General features: G+C 38.2%; 1 protein-coding gene across 3 annotated transcripts in view; it reads left to right on the top strand.

Annotated features, from left to right (window-relative positions):
- Positions 1–17,781, top strand: part of DOP1A (DOP1 leucine zipper like protein A) — a 108,739-nt gene that overhangs the window by 45,365 nt on the left and 45,593 nt on the right. For 2 of the 3 annotated variants that reach the window (XM_054023327.1, XM_054023326.1), the window contains exons 14-19: positions 731–850; positions 2,633–2,747; positions 4,084–4,317; positions 7,913–8,531; positions 14,062–14,336; positions 16,763–16,915. In XM_054023327.1, the coding sequence (XP_053879302.1) occupies positions 731–850; positions 2,633–2,747; positions 4,084–4,317; positions 7,913–8,531; positions 14,062–14,336; positions 16,763–16,915 (1,516 nt within the window). Of the gene's footprint in view, positions 1–730; positions 851–2,632; positions 2,748–3,238; positions 3,269–4,083; positions 4,318–7,912; positions 8,532–14,061; positions 14,337–16,762; positions 16,916–17,781 lie in introns of all 3 variants that reach the window. The other variant, XM_054023325.1, reaches the window with a different exon arrangement.

Below are 17,781 nucleotides of genomic sequence, written 5' to 3'. Positions count from 1 at the left end.
ATGAGTGGGGAAAGTGACCCACACCTGCCCCCACTGCAGAATCACTTCTCAGATATGGCTGAAACTAGGGAGCAGCAGGTGGGCTCCCCTTATGTCACTTGTCTTTGGAAACATGAAGAGAAGCTGCATCAATGAAGCAACAGAAGTTGGGAGGCTGCACAGGCAGACACCTCGTTAGAAAGCCTCTGACCTGCTCTTGCACACAAAGAGAGGCAACAAAAGAGATCTAGTACATATCTCTCTGGATTTTGGGGGTGGCAGAGAAAGAGAAGCCATCAGGGAGGAGAAAAAGGGAGAGCAAAACTAAGGGAGTAGAGAGACCAGAAGAGTGGAGTCAGAGAGAGAGGCAGCTGGTGGAAAGGACAATTAAAGGGAGACAGAGGGAAACAGAATGTTGGAGGAGGACAGGGAAGGGGGAGAAAAATAAAATAAAGAAAAATAAGAATGAAAATTGGATCCCAGATCCAATAAAAATACGTAGAAATTGGAAAACAGATCTGAGACAAAGTGGGATGAGCAAGAAGTATGGCAACCATGCAAGGACATGATGTAAAGAGCTATAGTGTGTATGTCCAGCTGAAGAGCTGCCATTAAAGGAGTGGGAGGGAACCAGTGTGTTAATATCAGTGTTGCAATGAGTAAACTCAGAATTATACGCCTTTGCATAACACTTAAATCACAGCATAGTAATATACATTAAATTGTACTACTACTTTTTATTTTCTTTTAGCAAATTGAGGGAAAATAAGAAAACTGCAGAGCTGATTAAAACTGCCAATCTTCTCTTTAATTCCTTTGAGCCTTATTATATGTGGGATTACATTGCTCGTTGGTTTGAAGAATGTTGTAGGTAAGTTATATTTAATTGCTGTAAATGTAAAATCGGAGTTGGCTTTACATTTTTTGGTTTGTGTATTGACAGGGAGGTGGACAGGATGTTCCAATAGTTGTACTTCACCTGCAAAGGCTTGTCTATACTAGAAACTTGTACTGGTTTAACTATATCTGTGTAGTTAAAGCAATGCAATCCCCCTAGTGTGGGTGCAGTTATATCAGTATAAAGGTAGTTTGTTCTGGTATAGCTAGTCCTGCATGGGGAGGATAATAAGTATACCAGTATAAGTCACTTTATACTGATATAACTGTATCTGCACTAGGATTTTACCGGTATAGCTATTTCAGTAAAAAAAAATCCCACCCTGTAACCAAAATAGTTAAACCGGTAAAACTTTGAAGTATAGACCAGGCCTAATTTCTGAGATTCAGATTCTTTTTAATTCCCTTTCTTGATCTGGGAATAATCAAGATATTGATAACTTGATTTTAGTAAGAGAAATCTTTGCAGATCTCTCTTGTTTTCCTGCCACTGCTTCTTCAGCATGGGTGAGTAAATTCCTTTGGAAAAAGTGACAAGAAAAGGTTTTGGGTAGATTGGTACACACTTGCTGGCCATGTAATCAAGGTATCCTCCTATAAATTCATTATCTGTAGCATATGATATACTTGACTAGATTAGCTAGAAATGTTGTTGGGGTGTGTCTGTGTGTGTGTGTGTGTGTTAGTTAGTTAGTTAGTTAGTTAGTTAGTTAGTTAGTTAGTTAGTTATTGGGTCTCTTAGCCTGTGTCCCAAAAGGGTTTTGAAAACTTTCCCCTCTGATCAACAATCTGCATGGCTAGCAAAAGATGTGCATCAGTGCTTACAGTGCTTGGACTCTTTCCCCTTCTATTAAATACTGTACAGATCTGGGATTGAGAAACTACTGTCCTCCTACCTGGAGAGATCGTTCCTTCCAGATGTTCTTCTTTTTAGGCATTGAGAAATGGTCTTTGTTCAAATTTCAAAAACATTTAGAAAACTAGAAGGTATTTTCACTGGTCCTTCATATCCTTTCAAGGCAATGCTACCTCCACTAAGTCAGAATTATGGCAAAAGGAGCCTTGAGAGATTCTCAAGGATAAATGTATAAATGTACGTTACTATTTATAAGTGGGTATTAAATTTCATCTATATGATGATACTCTGCACGGAAAGCTATTTTTCCCACAGTGGGAATTTTAATTAGAAGAAATCTATGGATTTCAGACTAGGACTTTGAGAGTGCTATAGATAAAGGTGCCAGTCTGAGGCACAGAATAATAGCAACTTCCTTGAAAGTCTTGAGTTTCCTGAAAACTGAGATGAAATTGGTTACTATTTGGTAATATTTACCTTTGGTGGGGAGGGGAATTTCTTCCGTTTTGTTGTGTTTTAAGCAGATTCTGAAAACAGGCAACCACCAAGTGAGGGGAAAATATATGGATTTACCAAAACAATTTCCTGTAGCCCAGCCTTGCTTATTTTATGGGATGTGATGGGTCACGGCACACAATGATGTGGCTGCCCTTCATAAAATATTGAACTTCCTTTGTATTTCAGATAGTTAAGGATTGTATGGTCATCTATAAACTGAATAAACTGTTTGTTGAAGAAGGAACAACTGGGCCAAATGCTTTTTTTTCTATTATCTACTTCCACAAAAGGTTACTAGTTTGTTCTTACGCAGCATCCTTGACGTACACACCTATGAATTAATTTGTTAGTTAATCATGTCCTATGTAAACAAAAACACAATAACATGTTTTAATTTCATAGGAGGACACTGCATGCTAGACTTCAGCCTGGGCCTGTAGGTGGTAATGAGTCATCTGAGCTGCCCCTGACCAATTTCTGCCTACTAGTGGATTTTTTGTTGGATATAGTTTCTTTGGTAAGAATTCCTTTCTTCATTGCTTGTAGGTATCTGAGGACAATATTTCTGTACTCTGATTATAAAGCACTTTTGAAAGCAAACCTTGTCTACAAGTGAGTTTAGCATAAATTGGTAGATTCCTTTAGAAGAAGTGAAAAAGGTTTTGGGTGTATGGGATGGATTTTATCACATAAACAAATCAGTCTTTCTGTTCTTCTGATGCATGAGCCTGCAAATTCTGTTAGCTTGTTTGTCATCTGATTCTGTTTTGAATTTTCCTTCTCTAAAATTTACATTGTATTAGTTACAAATGTAATCTGTTGCTTTGCGGTTTTATATGATAAATAGTTAGATGATGCAATTCATTGAGTGCTAATTGTTCTGAACGTCACAGTAATATATTTATCTTCTTTTATCTGTTGACACTGGTTTATTTGATGAAGACTGCTAGAACTGTTTTTCCTGTATCTGTCTTCCCTCCTCAATTCTTTTGCTTTCTCATTTCAAAGCCTACTAGAAGTATGAGAGTGCTGTGTCAGGTATGAAATTCAGCCTGTTTTTCCTTTAGTTATTAATTATTTGATACTTTTCACTCTTAAATCTCTATTTTGAGAAAATTAAAAGACAAAGGGAACTGGGGATATTTTTTTAATCCTATCAATGTTATAAAATTCTTTGTAATCTCTTTGTAGTATAAATGAAGGATATTTAAAATTCTGAAAATGCTGAGCCTACTCAATGATTAAAAATATACTGAAAAACAATTCCCTTTTATCCCTCATAAAGTTAATGCATAGGATATCCGACTTGGAGGACTTCTAGATTTTATTTGCCACTTGCATTGTTAAGAAGTTTAGAATAAACTTATATATATGTGATAGTTGTACAGTAGAACCTCAGAGTTACGAACTGACCGGTCAACTACATACCTCATTTGGAACCAGAAGTACGCAGTCAGTCAGCAGCAGAGACAACAACAACAACCAAAAAAAAGCAAATACAGTACAGTATTGTGTTAAATGTAAACTGCTAAAAAGTAAAGAGAAAGTTTAAAAAAAAATTGATAAGGTAAGGAAATTGTTTCTGTGCTTGTTTCTTTTAAAGTAAGATGGTTAAAAGCAGCAGTTTTCTTCTGTGTAGTGAAGTTTCAAAGTTGTCTTACGTCAATTATCAGTTTTAAACTTTTGAAAGAACAACCACAATGTTTTGTTCATAGTTATGAATATTTCAAAGTTACGAACAACTTCTATTCCCAAGGTGTTCGTAACTCTAAGGTTCTACTGTATAGATATAGTAAATACATTTTATGGGGGGTTTATAAAACACTTCCTCAATTTTATTATCTTTTTGTTAGGAGACCTACATTGAAATACAAACAGAACATCTGCCTCAGTTGTTGCTCAGAATGATTTCTGCATTGACAAGCCATCTTCACACTTTGCACTTGTCGGAACTAACTGATTCCCTCAGGCTCTGCTCAAAGATCCTTAGTAAGGTTCAACCTCCGCTGTTGTCTGCAGGTACAGATGGTACTCTGCAGCTTCCAAATGGACACAACAGCTCCATCAAAGAATGGGAAGATAAAAAGGTAATCTGTTAATATCCTTTGCATCCTTTTATGTTAATTTTGTGTAAGGTGTGGGATTTTCAAAATACTCAGTGTTAGCCCAACTCTGCTTTTATTGAAGTCAGTGGAAATGCTGAGCACTTTCAAAAATCTGACCCACCTTCTTCTGGTGAATTTGTTAGTATAATATTGTATGTCTCCTCAAGTTCCTCTGTTGACATGAATTTGATGGGTTAGTTGTTATGGCTTGCCATCCAACCAGAAGATTTATAGGTTCTTGTCCAATTCAAACTACAGGGTTCAAGAACTCAGAGAGTTCTGTATCGGGAGAAGACTCTCGGGGTGCATGGCAAAAACACTTACACTGAGGACAATACCAAATTGATAAAAACTTTATTGAGATTAACAAAAGAATAATAAATGCTATAAAACTTATAACTGCAAAACAGTAAAAGAATTCCAAAACTCCTGGTGGTAACATTCCTATTATAAGTACCTTAACTTAACATTGTCACACCCTTCCTTGAGGACCCGGTAATAGAAAAGAGCTAAAGACTAAAAGAGCATTAAAAAAAGAAGAGCTAAAAGAGATAAAAGCGCTCCAGACTCTTCCTTACAAGGTATTTTCCAGGATCCTGAAACTATGTAATTCAGACCCAACCTACTATACCCAAATCTTATCCTACCCTTATCCTATAGGTTAGTGGATTATGACACTTATGCTCTAGATATAGATTTAGTTGGGGATTGGTCTTGCTTTGAGCAGGGGGTTGGACTAGGTGACCTCCTGAGGTCCCTTCCAGCCCCGATACTCTGATTCTGTATTAATAAGGATTATCTCACTCCAAAAACTGCCAACCTAGGCTCTCTTGACGACTTCCAGATTGTGGTATACCCTGCAGTTACCAACCGGTTGTAGATGCCGGATAAACCTGTTCAGTGTTGTGTATAGTTCCTCCCTTTGGTTCCCCAAAGTTTGGGGACCATTCCTATCTGTGCCAAAGGTTAACAGCTTTTATGCTGACTTACTCTTAACTGATGATACTTTTAGCTATTTAGCGGCTCTTACTGAATACAGGCCAGTAGGCTTTTTGCATTTCAGCATAACTTAGTCTATGTATAATTATTAGGAAACACACATCATATGCCTCAACACATCCTAAATTCATAGGAATTAATGATAAAATATAAGAATAAAATGGATTAATTCAGAAAGAGAAACATATTGTTTGATACGGCTGGCTGGATTAGTAGGATATAATAGCTAGCAAAGTAATCCTGTGGGCTACACCTCACAGTTTTTCTCTGTCCTGTTTCCACCTTTTTTTTTTAATTCAACTTGTGCTTTTTTTAGTTTTACAGTAATTTTTAAGCTTTGTAAAACATGCAAAAACAGCAAACTATAGATGGGGAAAATATAAAATGTCTTTTACAATAAAAATGTATAACAATAAATTTAAACATAATTGAACCTTGATTAATAAAAACATTAGAACTGTTCAATTAATTGCAGATGAAGGCCCCGATCATTCAAGAATTTATACATACTTTTTAATGTTAAGCATACGCATAAATCACTTCAAATTCAGGACCTAAGTAAGAACTACAGACCTCTTGAGAAATATTTGAATAAATCTCTAAGCCAATATATAATAAACTCTAAAGGGTGGATCCAGTGGCCATTGAATTAAGTGGAAAAATTTCCACTGATTTCAATAGGCATTGGATCAGGTATCACAGTTGTAATTTTCTTTTACCATTTGGAGATAGTTCTAAAGCTCTTAACCAATACCTTATTATAAATTTGCATAGATCAGCTAAATTAATTCTTATGAATTATTTTAATGTTTTATCAAATATGTATACCTCAAAATCATTTAATAAACAAAGAGAAAGAACAAAAAAAAACCAGCAACTGTTTCTATTTCAAACAAATTTCAGTTTCTAACAGTTTACATTTCTAACAAATCTTGTAAGTGATCAATTCTTTTGAACCTAAATATACTAAGTCTTCCACAACTACAAACTTGTATGAAGGAAAACCCACACTTCCATTTTACATATATTACATATTTTGGGTACAGGAGGGAAAGATGCTAGGTACTAAATTTTATGCTGAGAATCTAAGAATTTTTGCTCTGTATTGAGAGAACATCCAAACTTGTTTACACATTAGATTTTGATTACTATTTAAAAGATTGGAATTAAAGCTCTTAATTTCACAGAGAACTTGGAATGACTCATTAATAATTAATGTTTTTTTTTTTAAAAAAGTACCGGTATGCAGTTGGGAAATTTTCTGTTTATTTGTTTTAATAATTCTTATAATTCCTCATTTTTGGCTCCAAAATTCAGCTGTTTTCTCTTCTCTTTTTTGAAAGATGCCTTGACAATCTGTAGTATTTTATATTGTATGAAACAAGTTCATCCTGGTTAAATAGTAGAAATTAACAACAGTAATAATAATAATCATGAAACTTTGTACCAGCAATACACCTACACAATTGTAGGTCAAAATTCGTTACTATCTTTAATGTAATTATTTATGTGGTGGCATTCTATAAAACTATCTCTTGATTGCAGAGAAATTTTACCTCTTCCCACTCCTTCAAGTCTTCTCAAGCCTCTCTCTTGACAACTCCCTTCAACTCCTTCACCCATCATTCCACCACCCTTTCATATTGCTTCTTATGATTGGAACAGTTTTCCAATTAACAGATGACAAGCTGCCAGCTCCTTTATATAAGAAAATCCTAAAACCTAAACATATTCGAGGAAGTCTGTCAGGTAAACTGACTATGCAGCGTTGTTGTAGCTGTGTCGGTCCCAGGATACTAGAGACACAAGGTGGGTGAGGTAATATCTTTCAACCCTTGAATGGTCCCTTACAATATGTGCTACCTACTTATGCTAAACTATCTGTTTGATTTTGTATTTAGTTGTGACGCTCTTAATACCTTTCCCAGACCTGAAGGAGAGCTGTGTGTAGCTCAAAAGCTTGTCTTTTCCACCAAAGTTGGTCCAATAAAAGATATTACCTCACTCATCTTGTCTAGCTAAAATGACTGCAAATTTTAGTGCCTCGTCTTCGACTCTCTTTAACATTTCAGGATTTTTTTCAAATGACTTATAATTTTGTCATGTTAATCCCTTCTCCCTCAATCCATATTAAAATATAAATCATTTGTTTAAAATCTTCTTAAAATGCATATATTTCTGTTGATAGACAATGATATCTCCTCTTATAGTTGTCATGTCATGTAAATATACTTCTTTGAGAGTTTTAAAAACTTGATTTTGACAGGAAAATTTATGGAAGGGTTCAACAGTAAAAGTATATAACACATAATTTAAAACTTTATAATAGAACAGAACTAGGATTGCCGATCTTCCAGGATTGTCCTGGGGTCTCCAGGAATTAAAGATTAATCTTTAATTAAAGATTATGTCATGTGATAAACCTCCAGGAATGTGTCCAATGAAAATTGGCAACCCTAACCGGAACTCAAAACTGCCATCCTTTTCAAAATAGGAAAGAAGTTGATGATCTTTTATCACTATTAGTGACATTCATTTTTACTGTTTAATCTGTTATCTGTACTTTTATCTCAACTAGGTGCCATCAGTTTCACTTGAAAATCCTCATGATGTATTCGAAGATGGTGAAAATCCTCCAAGTAGTCGATCATCAGAAAGTGGATTTACTGAGTTTGTACAGTACCAGGCAGATACAGCTGATGACATTGACAGTGCATTGAGCGAAGGCCACGGAGCACCTGGTATCCCTATTATAGGTAGCACATCCTCAGAGACTGAGACAGCATCAACTGTGGGATCTGAGGAAACCATTGTACAGCCTCCTTCCATAATTACACAGGGGTCAGCAACTCGAAGTGGGAAGATGGTCCAAAAGACTGCAATGCAGTGCTGCTTGGAGTATGTCCAACAATTTTTAACTAGATTTATCAACCTGTATATAATTCAGAGTAATTCCTTGTCTCAGCCCTTGGCAACAGAGCTTCAAGTGGACCTCACTAGAGAGCAAGGACAACTTACAAAATGGGATAGAGAATCACAAGGAGATGCTAAGGGGAAAAAAACAAATAAAACGCCAAAAGAATACCTTTCTGCCTTTATTGCTGCATGTCAGCTATATCTTGAATGTTCAAGTTTTCCGGTTTACATTGCAGAGGGGAACCATACATCAGAATTACTTCCTGAGAAATCTGATTTTGGTAAGTAACATTTTCTTACTTTCTCCTTTTTTTCTAGTATATTCAGTTCTTAGTTTAAACTGTTCTTTAGAAAATATGAATATTTACATTGTTGCTTGTTGTTCCTTGTAGGGACATAGATTTTTTTTTCTTTTATGACTTTGATTACGTTTTAGAAACTAAAATATTTTTAATACAGTTATAAGAAAATTGATGGTTTCATGTGATTTTTAATACATGTCTGTTTTGAGTAATGAATATGTACTACGTGGAAGAACCTTAGGGTGGAACCCAGTTTCCAGATTCTGCTGTGCAAGTGTGAAATACATAATACATGGATCCATCAGGGTTCTTTGTTACTAGTGCTTTTCTTGTGCCTTGGAATGTATTTGCACATTGAATAGATTTGTGGAATAGTGACAAGATTACATCAAACATGCCTTTAACTCTTTTTTAATAGTTTAGACTGTTATCCATATTCATGCCCTTGTGAAACAAATGTATAACCGTAAGTTATAAATTTCAGTTCAGTAAAATTTACACTACCCAAGAGTTTATTTCTAAATTTATTTTGCTGTGTAATGTAGTGTTTAACATTAAGGTTGTAAGTGGCAGCTGACAACATGCACAAAATTCACAGGTACTGAACTGAAAAATTAGGCGTAAATTTACATTATAGTTAAAGTGAGGCCTTCTCTCTGACATCTGGGATTTTGTTTATTCGTCTTTGAAACTTAAGATTGTTTAAATGCAGTTTGGTGGAAAAAAATCTAGATGAGAGTGCAAAAAATGTATCTTTCCTGGCATGTTGCAACCAAGGCTTTTGTATGCCTTGAGGAGGTTTTCCACCAACAACCTGTAGTTGTCTGCCTTGTTGTTTCCGAGAAAATTGATTGCCACTAACTGGAAGGCTTTCCATGCCATCTTTTCCTTGCCACGCAGTGCATGGTCAAATGCATCATCTTGAAGAAGTTCACGAATCTGAGGACCAACGAAGACACCTTCCTTTATCTTAGCTTCACTTTACCTTGGAAATTTTCCACGGAGGTACTTGAAAGCTGCTCGTGTTTTGTCAATGGCCTTGACAAAGTTCTTCATCAGACCCAGCTTGATGTGTAAGGGTGGTAACAAAATCTTTCTTGATTCAACAAGTGGTGGATGCTGAACACTTTTCCTCCCAGGCTCCAATGACTGTCGGAGTAGCCAATCTTTCTTGATGTAGTGGAAATCTCTTGCACGACTATCCCATTCGCAGAGAAAACAGCAGTACTTTGTGTATCCAGTCTGCAGACCAAGCAAGAGAGCAACAACCTTCAAATCGCCACAAAGCTGCCACTGATGTTAGTCATAGTTTATGCACTTCAAAAGTTGTTTCATGTTGTCATAGGTTTCCTTCATATGGACTGCATGACCAACTGGAATTGATGGCAAAACATTGCCATTATGCAGTAAAACAGCTTTAAGACTCGTCTTCGATGAATCAATGAACAGTCTCTACTCATCTGGATCGTGAACGATGTTGAGGGCTGCCATCACACCATCGATGTTGTTGCAGGCTACAAGATCACCTTCCATGAAGAAGAATGGGACAAGATCCTTTTGATGGTCACGGAACATGGAAACCCTAACATCACCTGCCAGGAGATTCCATTGCTGTAGTCTGGAGCCCAACAGCTCTGCCTTACTGTTGGGTAGTTCCAAATCCCTGACAAGGTCATTCAGTTCACCTTGTGTTATGAGGTGTGGTTCAGAGGAGGAGGATGGGAGAAAATGTGGGTCCTGTGACATTGATGGTTCAGGACCAGAAGTTTCATCCTCTTCCTTGTCTGACTCAAGTGAGAATGATTCTGGTGCATCAGGAACCGGCAGTCCTTCTCGGTGGGGTACTGGGCGTATAGCTGATGGAATGTTTGGATAATGCACAGTCCACTTGTTCTTCTTTGACACACCTTTCCCAACTGGAGGCACCATGCAGAAGTAACAATTGCTGGTATGATCTGTTGCCTCTCTCCAAATCATTGGCACTGCAAAAGGCATAGATTTCCTTTTCCTGTTCAACCACTGGCAAAGATTTGTTGCACAAGTGTTGCAGCATATGTGTGGGGCCCACCTCTTATCCTGATTTCCAATTTTGCAGCCAAAATAAAGGGGATACGCTTTCTTAACCATAGTGGTTATACTACGGTTTTGTGATGCAAAAGTCACTTAACCGCAAACATAGCAGAAGTTATCTGCACTGTTCACACAAGTACGAGGCATCTCTGCTCACTTTGGCTAAACAGAAATGTGTCCCTTTGCAAAATCAAACACTGACAAATAAGAGAGCACGACACTGTATGATTTCTAGAGCTGATATAGGGCAATTTGTTCAGCAGAGTGATGTAAGCTTCGTTATGATTGCATTATCCATGACTTCTAGGAATAACATGATGCAATTTATATCATGTATGACACAATACCAGCTTCAGATTGCATCATTCATTGTTTTGCCTAAAAAGCAAGTACTGTCCAAACCCAGTCATAGATTTATTCATAGATCCAGTCAAAGATGTATTTTAGTCATTTCTGGTTTACATTGAGATCCCTTCCCTTTATAACTCACTTATCCTCCGCCATTCCCAAGTCAAGGGTGGTATATACTGACCCAATAGCATATCTTGAAAACTAGAGCCAATCAACAATTTTAAGCATCACTTTCGTTCTCTGTGACCCAGAATTAGTACAATTTGACTACATTTATTTCAGAAGCATTTTGGCTGTAGAGCAGTGTAATTAGATATTCGGAAAAACTTTCTAAGGGTAGTTAAGCTCTGGAACAGGCTTCTAATGGAGGTTGTAGAATCCCCAGCTGTCAAGGCTGAATCCACACTCTGTCACTCCGAGTGCAGAAAGTGGGGGACCACAAGGATCCTAAAAATTAATACTTGCTACTCCAGGCTTGTATTAAACTCCCAAGGTTGCAGCTTTTCTCTGACCTTGGCTTGGTAAATGCTGTGACCACCCAAATGCAAAAAAAAAAACCGTGGACCCAGGAAGGAGCACTTGGGATTTCCTCCCTGTGGGTACCTCAAGCCCTTTCACACACCCCTCTCCCGGGAAGAGCTGAGAAAGAAAACAAATCCTATCCCAATGAGTCTACATAGAGAAAATAACTTTTTCATTCCTGGTTCAAACCTTACACAGCATTTCTGCTTATAGCATTGCTGCTCAGTGTACCTGCATCCTAGAGAACAACCACAAACACAGTTCTAGCCTTCCCATTGGCTCTTTTGATTAGGTGCCCGTTTTTTTTTTTTTCTTTACTCTGGGGACTTTTTAACTCTTTACAGGTAAAGCAAGTAAACAACAGCTACCAAGAGGGATTTTACAGCTAACTGGCTGGCTGGGTGTCCATCAAAGGGAGCTACCTCCCCCACTTTATTTATCAGCCCATCACTGGAGGTTTTTAAGAATAGGTTATAAAAACACCTGTTTGGGGTAGTCTAGGTTTACTGACTCCTGCCTTAGTGCAGGGGGCTGGACTTGATGACTTTTCGAGTTCTCTTCCAGCCCTACATTTCTATGTTAGACTCATAGACTTTAAGGCCAGAAAGGACCATCATCATCATCTAGTCTGACCTCCTGCACACTGCAGGCAACAGAACCTCACCCACCTGATCCTATAATATACTGAGTTACTGAAGTCCTCAAATCATGATTTAAAGACTTGAAGTTACAGAGAATTCACCATTTACTCTATCTTAAACCTTCAAGTGACCCGTGCCCCATGCTGCGGAAGAAGGCAAAAAACTCCCAGGGTCTCTGCCAATCTGGCCTGGGGAAAAATTCCTTCCAAATCCCAAATATAGCAATCAATTGGACCCTGAGCATGTCGGCAAGACCCACCAGCCAGACACCTGTGAAAGAATTCACTGTAGTAACTCAGAGCCCTCCCCATTAATGTTTCATCTCTGGCCACTGGAGATATTTGCTACTAGCAGTCACAGATGGCCCACAGGCCATTGTAGGCAATCTCATTATCTCATCCCCTCTATAAACTTATCAAGCTCATCCTTGAAGCCAGTTAGGTTTTTTGCTCCCCACCAAAGGCTGTTCCAGAACTTCACTCTACTGATGGTTAGAAATCTTTGTTTAATTTCCAGCCTAACCGTGTTGATGGCCAGCGTATATCCATTTGTTCTGGAGATGCTTGGTTTGGTTGCAATCCTTCCCAACAAATTTGTTGCCTTGCTTGGGATACAGGCTTCAAATAGCTTCTGCAACTTTAGCTTAAAGTAATTCCAATCCTCCTCCACATTCAGATCCTTGAGTTCTTCAGGCTAGTCCACTTAACTAACTAATTCTCTTAATTTTTTAAAGTTTGCCCTTTTGAAATCAAGGATCCTAGTTACAAACCTATTTGCAGACCTGTTTTTGTTTATCCTTCCATTTAGTTTAAATTGAATTAGCTCATAAGCATTTCATGATAATGAAGGGAGAATGTGTGTGTGTGTGTGTGTGTGTGTGTGTGTGTGTGTGTGTGTGTGTGTGTGTGTGTGTGTAAAATCTGGCTTAATGCTCAGTTTCTGAAGAGGTTTTTACTTGAGTCCAATTCACATTATGAACTTTGCATTGTATTGCAGTAAGTTTTTTGTGTAAATTTAGTGGAAATTGACAAAATAAACCATGGAGTTAATTCTGGAACAAAATATTAAGTTGCAAGATTTTATATTTCATTGTTTCCTTTGTGATAATTTCCTGAAGATAGTAATTATGTCAGGAGAACAAATAAAAGCAATGTGTACTCTAGCATAATATAGAAATATAGTCCTCTCTAAAAGGTGTGAAATACATTCAACCCACCTATTTTTGAGCTAAAATTACAAATATGTTTTCTCTTCTTCCCTTCTTATTCAGTTTTTATGTCAAAGGTCATAATACACTTTTCTCTTAAGAACAGAGATACTGAAACTGACTTAGCGGTGCTAGGACTGACTTGTGGACTTTTACACATTTGTAAAATATAGTGATCTAATGCAGTGTCGTGTTGAAAGCAGGACAATTTGTGGAATAGAAAAAAAATATAGTACATAAGAGCTTATTGTGTTTGTTTATTCTTCTTCTTAGAAAATGACCTTGTTCTGTGAGTTGTATCTTCTATTGTCTGTTTTTGGGATTATGTATGTTTGACACATTGGCTAAATGTAAAATACCATGTACATCTTCTGGTGCTATATAAATTAGTATAGTAATATCACATTTATCATTTGTTAGAATGCAGTTTTGTTTGTTAACTTTTACATAATTTAAAAAGGAAGTATGGTATTATGGTGCTTGAATTCTTTTTAGATACCAACTTTATTAAAAATAAAGAGAATTATTGACTGTACAAAATCATTTTCTCTCATAAGTATTACAAGATAGGGTTACAAATACAGAAGTTAAAAGAATACTGCAGAGTTGATTTGATATAGGTTGTGAGGTATAGTAGGTATGCAGAACGGAAGAAAAATTAATTGCAATACAACAATTTCACTTGTAATGGAAAATATTTCTTTTGTTTTCATTTCAGACTGTGAACAAGTACAGCCTCCATTGTGGCTTCAGACTCTTATGAATGCTTGTAGACAAGCAAGTGATTTTAGCATTCAAGGTATTGCTATTTCGCTGGTAATGGACTTGGTTGGATTGACTCAATCTGTTGCTGTTGTCACTGGAGAAAACCTAAACAGTGTGGAAACTGCACAGCCGTTAAGTCCAAACCAAGGAAGAGTTGCTGTAGTTATCAGGCCTCCTCTTACTCAGGGCAACCTGAGATATATGGTTGAAAAGACAGATTTTTTCAAGGTACAGTAATCATTTTACAGCCTGTGAATTTATTTCATGTGCATTAGTTTCTTTAGACTGTATTTCCAGCAACAAAAAGACACACTTTCTTTCCAAGTCTGTATCAACAGCCTTGTCCTTCTTGTACTTTCTATGGAATAAAACTTCCTTACTTGGTGATATGACAATTGCTATTTTCTGTTTTACAGTTTAAATTAAAATATTTAGCTACTACTACTAAAGGTGTTCCACACAGTGTAGGTATAAACAGCTGATTTGAATTGGTCTCTTGGAAATATAAATGAAAGTAGTGAGTTACTAGACTAAGATGATGTGAGAGGTAGCCAAGACATGAAACTGAGGGAAAGTGTTCTGAGTAGATAGGGGTTTAACAAAAACAAGTAATATTAATGACTAGGGCTGTCAATGTGTCCAATTAAGCACAGCACAATGAATGTGTTAATTTTATTAACATGCTTTAATCGCAGATCCTCTGAGCTGTTCCAGAGAACCTATGTCTGGTCAGGCTCGGTAACGCAGGCCACCACCAGAGGGTGGGAAGACAAGAGGCTAGAGAAAGACATGGTTCTCATCCCAGCTCCAGTGGAGGAGTAGAGATCTTAACACACACCCCCACCTCCCCGCAGGGTGACCATACTTCTTAAAGTAAAAACAGGATGGCCAGGGGCTTACTGAAGCCGCCTGCCCCCTGCAGGGCTCGCCCAAGCTGCCCTCCCGGGCTGGGGTTGACCCCCCCCCCGCCCCACTCCGTGCCGCCCGTATCTGGGGCTGAGACCTGTGCTGCCCACAGCGGGGGCTGCTCCCGTCCCGAGCTCCGTGCCTCCCGTGGCTGAGGCTGAGCTCCCTACCCCCAACTCTGTGCCTCCCCCAGCTGAGGCTGATCCTACTCCCCCCAGCTCTGTGCCACCCAGGGGTCAGCTCTGAAGCCAGCACTGCCCGCCAGCAGCAAATTTCTCCACTTTCCTGCTGGCGGGCAGTGCTGCCTTCAGCTGATCCCCAGGCAGCAGCCACCACTGTCTGCTCTCCCTTGCAGCTGGGAGAAATGCCCCGTTTTGGCAAAAAAGTAGGGACGGGTGGGACAGAGCTGAAAAAGGGGACTGTCCTGGCTAAAACGGGACGTATCGTCACCCTAGCCAGCCCAAGCCCTATTGTTCACGGCCAGCCCCTCACTCCCAGGACCAGCTCCCCTGCATCGTACCCTATTGCTGCTAGCCAGCTGCTCGCTCCGGGGGTACCCCACAGAGAACATGGGCCTGGCGAGCTCCGCCTCCCTGCACCAGCCTCTCCTCCCCTGCAGTGTGATGAGTCCCTGAAGTAAAATCCACCCTCCCTTGCAAACAAGGGCTCACTCAGCTGAAGGGAGCCCACCTAGCTCAGTAAAAGGAGGCGAGCCTGGCAAGCCCAGTACCAGAAACCACTCTTCCAGATGCAGCAGCAAGACACCTTCCTCACCCTCCTCCTGCACAAGTTATTACTTGCTCCTCCCCATTGTCACCCCCTGTCCTCCCAGGTCCTCCTCCTGCACAAGTCATTGCTTACTTCCCCCGTCCCGTGTCCTCCCCCAACACTGAATGCTTGTTTGTCTGAGCGATTGGCTGAACAAGAAGTAAGACTGAGTGGACTTGTAGGCTCTGAAGTTTGACATTGTTTTATTGTTAAGTGCAGTTATTCTTTTTTTACATAATTCTACATTTGTAAGTTCAACTTTCATGATAAAGAGATTGCACTACACTACTTCAATGAGGTGAATTTAAGTTTCTTTTTTACAGTGCAAATATTTGTAATAAAAAATAAATATAAAGTGAGCACTGTACACTTTGTATTCTGTGTTGTATTTGAAAATGTAGAAAACATCCAAAAATATTTAAATAAATGGTATTCTATTATTGTTAACAGTGCGATTAATCACGATTAATGTTTTTAATCGGGCAATAATCGCGATTAATTTTTTTAATCACTTGACAGCCTTACTAATGACATATAGAATGTGAACTGTTTTTTTAAATTATTTACAAAAGAAACATTTTAATTTTACATTATAATTGCAATATTAGATATAGAATTCTGGAGACAAATTACACTAGCTCCACTCTTATGATTTAGGAGGTCATCAGAAATCCTCAGCAAAAGAATATTCTGTAGTAGGTAGTTAATTATCATAGTATTGAAATATTCTATTTTTACACAAGTAAACTATTAAGTACTGCATCCTCAGAGTGAAATTGTATGGAACTTTATACAGTAGGGTATTGCAGTGTTTTTTGGCTTTTTTGTAGAGATATAAGCAATGCATAATCACATAATTTTCCCCAATTGTTCATATTTTTCACTGACACTGCATATGTCCCTTTCATTGTGTAAAGCTAGTAATTCTTCAGAAAAATACAAGATATTCATTGACTTAAAACATATTTTCATTTACAAAGCATGTAGCTTTAACTCTGTGGGACCAGTTGGGTGATGGAACTCCTCAACATCATCAGAAGAGTGTGGAGCTCTTTTACCAGTTACACAACCTGGTTCCCTCTTCTAGCATTTGTGAGGATGTTATAAGTCAGCAGCTGACCCACAGAGACAAGGTAAATCTTCCCTCCTGTTTGTGTGATTAGTAAAAGGTGAGTCAAAGGAACCATCAAGAAATGTAGTAATAGAGTGATGTGTGAATAAGGGACTTGGTAGCTCATAAGACAGTTTGAACTATTTTATGTATATGTGCACATATATACACACACTGATATATAAAAAATTATAACATGTTTATAAAATTGTGAACTCTCACAAATCTTCATCTCACCTTTCCTTTCTGCTCCTTTATCTAATTAATATATGATCCCATCATGGTAATGTCTGAGTGCTTCATAACCACTAATTAATTTATCCTCACAATGCCTCTGTAAGGCAGAGGAAGTGTTATTGTCTCCATTTTTCAGATGGAGAGTTAAGGTGCAGAAAGATTTAATGGCATAACCAAAGTCATACAGAAGTCTGTGGTAAAGCTTGGAATTGAACTGAGATCTGAGTACCTGAGTCTCAGGCATAAATCATCCTCCTTCTCACCTCATTCTCTGCCCCCTCCTCCTCCCCTTTGCAGCTCTCTCTCTCTCTCAGTCTAGGCCCACTCTTCCTCCTGCTCTCTTCTCTTGTTGTATTCTGACCAACATTATAGCAAACCCTATAACTTCTGCTCCTTCTCCAATAAATTTGCCTTGATAAGTGATCTATTTGTTGGCATGTTCTGCTGTCTCCACTTCATTTATTTTCTCAAAACTTGTTACTCTTTCTCCAACTTAGCTTTTCTCATTGCCATGCCCTCCATGAAGATCTTTTGTCACTCCTCCTGAAAGTGGTAGCAGTGGCCTTGGGTCCCTCCTCTCTTCATTTAGTTATTTACAGACCCCCTCATTTATTTTCCTTTGGGGCCCACTCGATTTTGGTCTTTTCTATC

This window comes from Malaclemys terrapin, chromosome 3 (assembly GCF_027887155.1).
Source record: "Malaclemys terrapin pileata isolate rMalTer1 chromosome 3, rMalTer1.hap1, whole genome shotgun sequence".
In the NCBI taxonomy this organism is placed as follows: Eukaryota; Metazoa; Chordata; order Testudines; family Emydidae; genus Malaclemys; species Malaclemys terrapin.
Note: the sequence above shows the minus strand (reverse complement) of the source record. Positions and strands in the feature narration are given on the sequence as shown.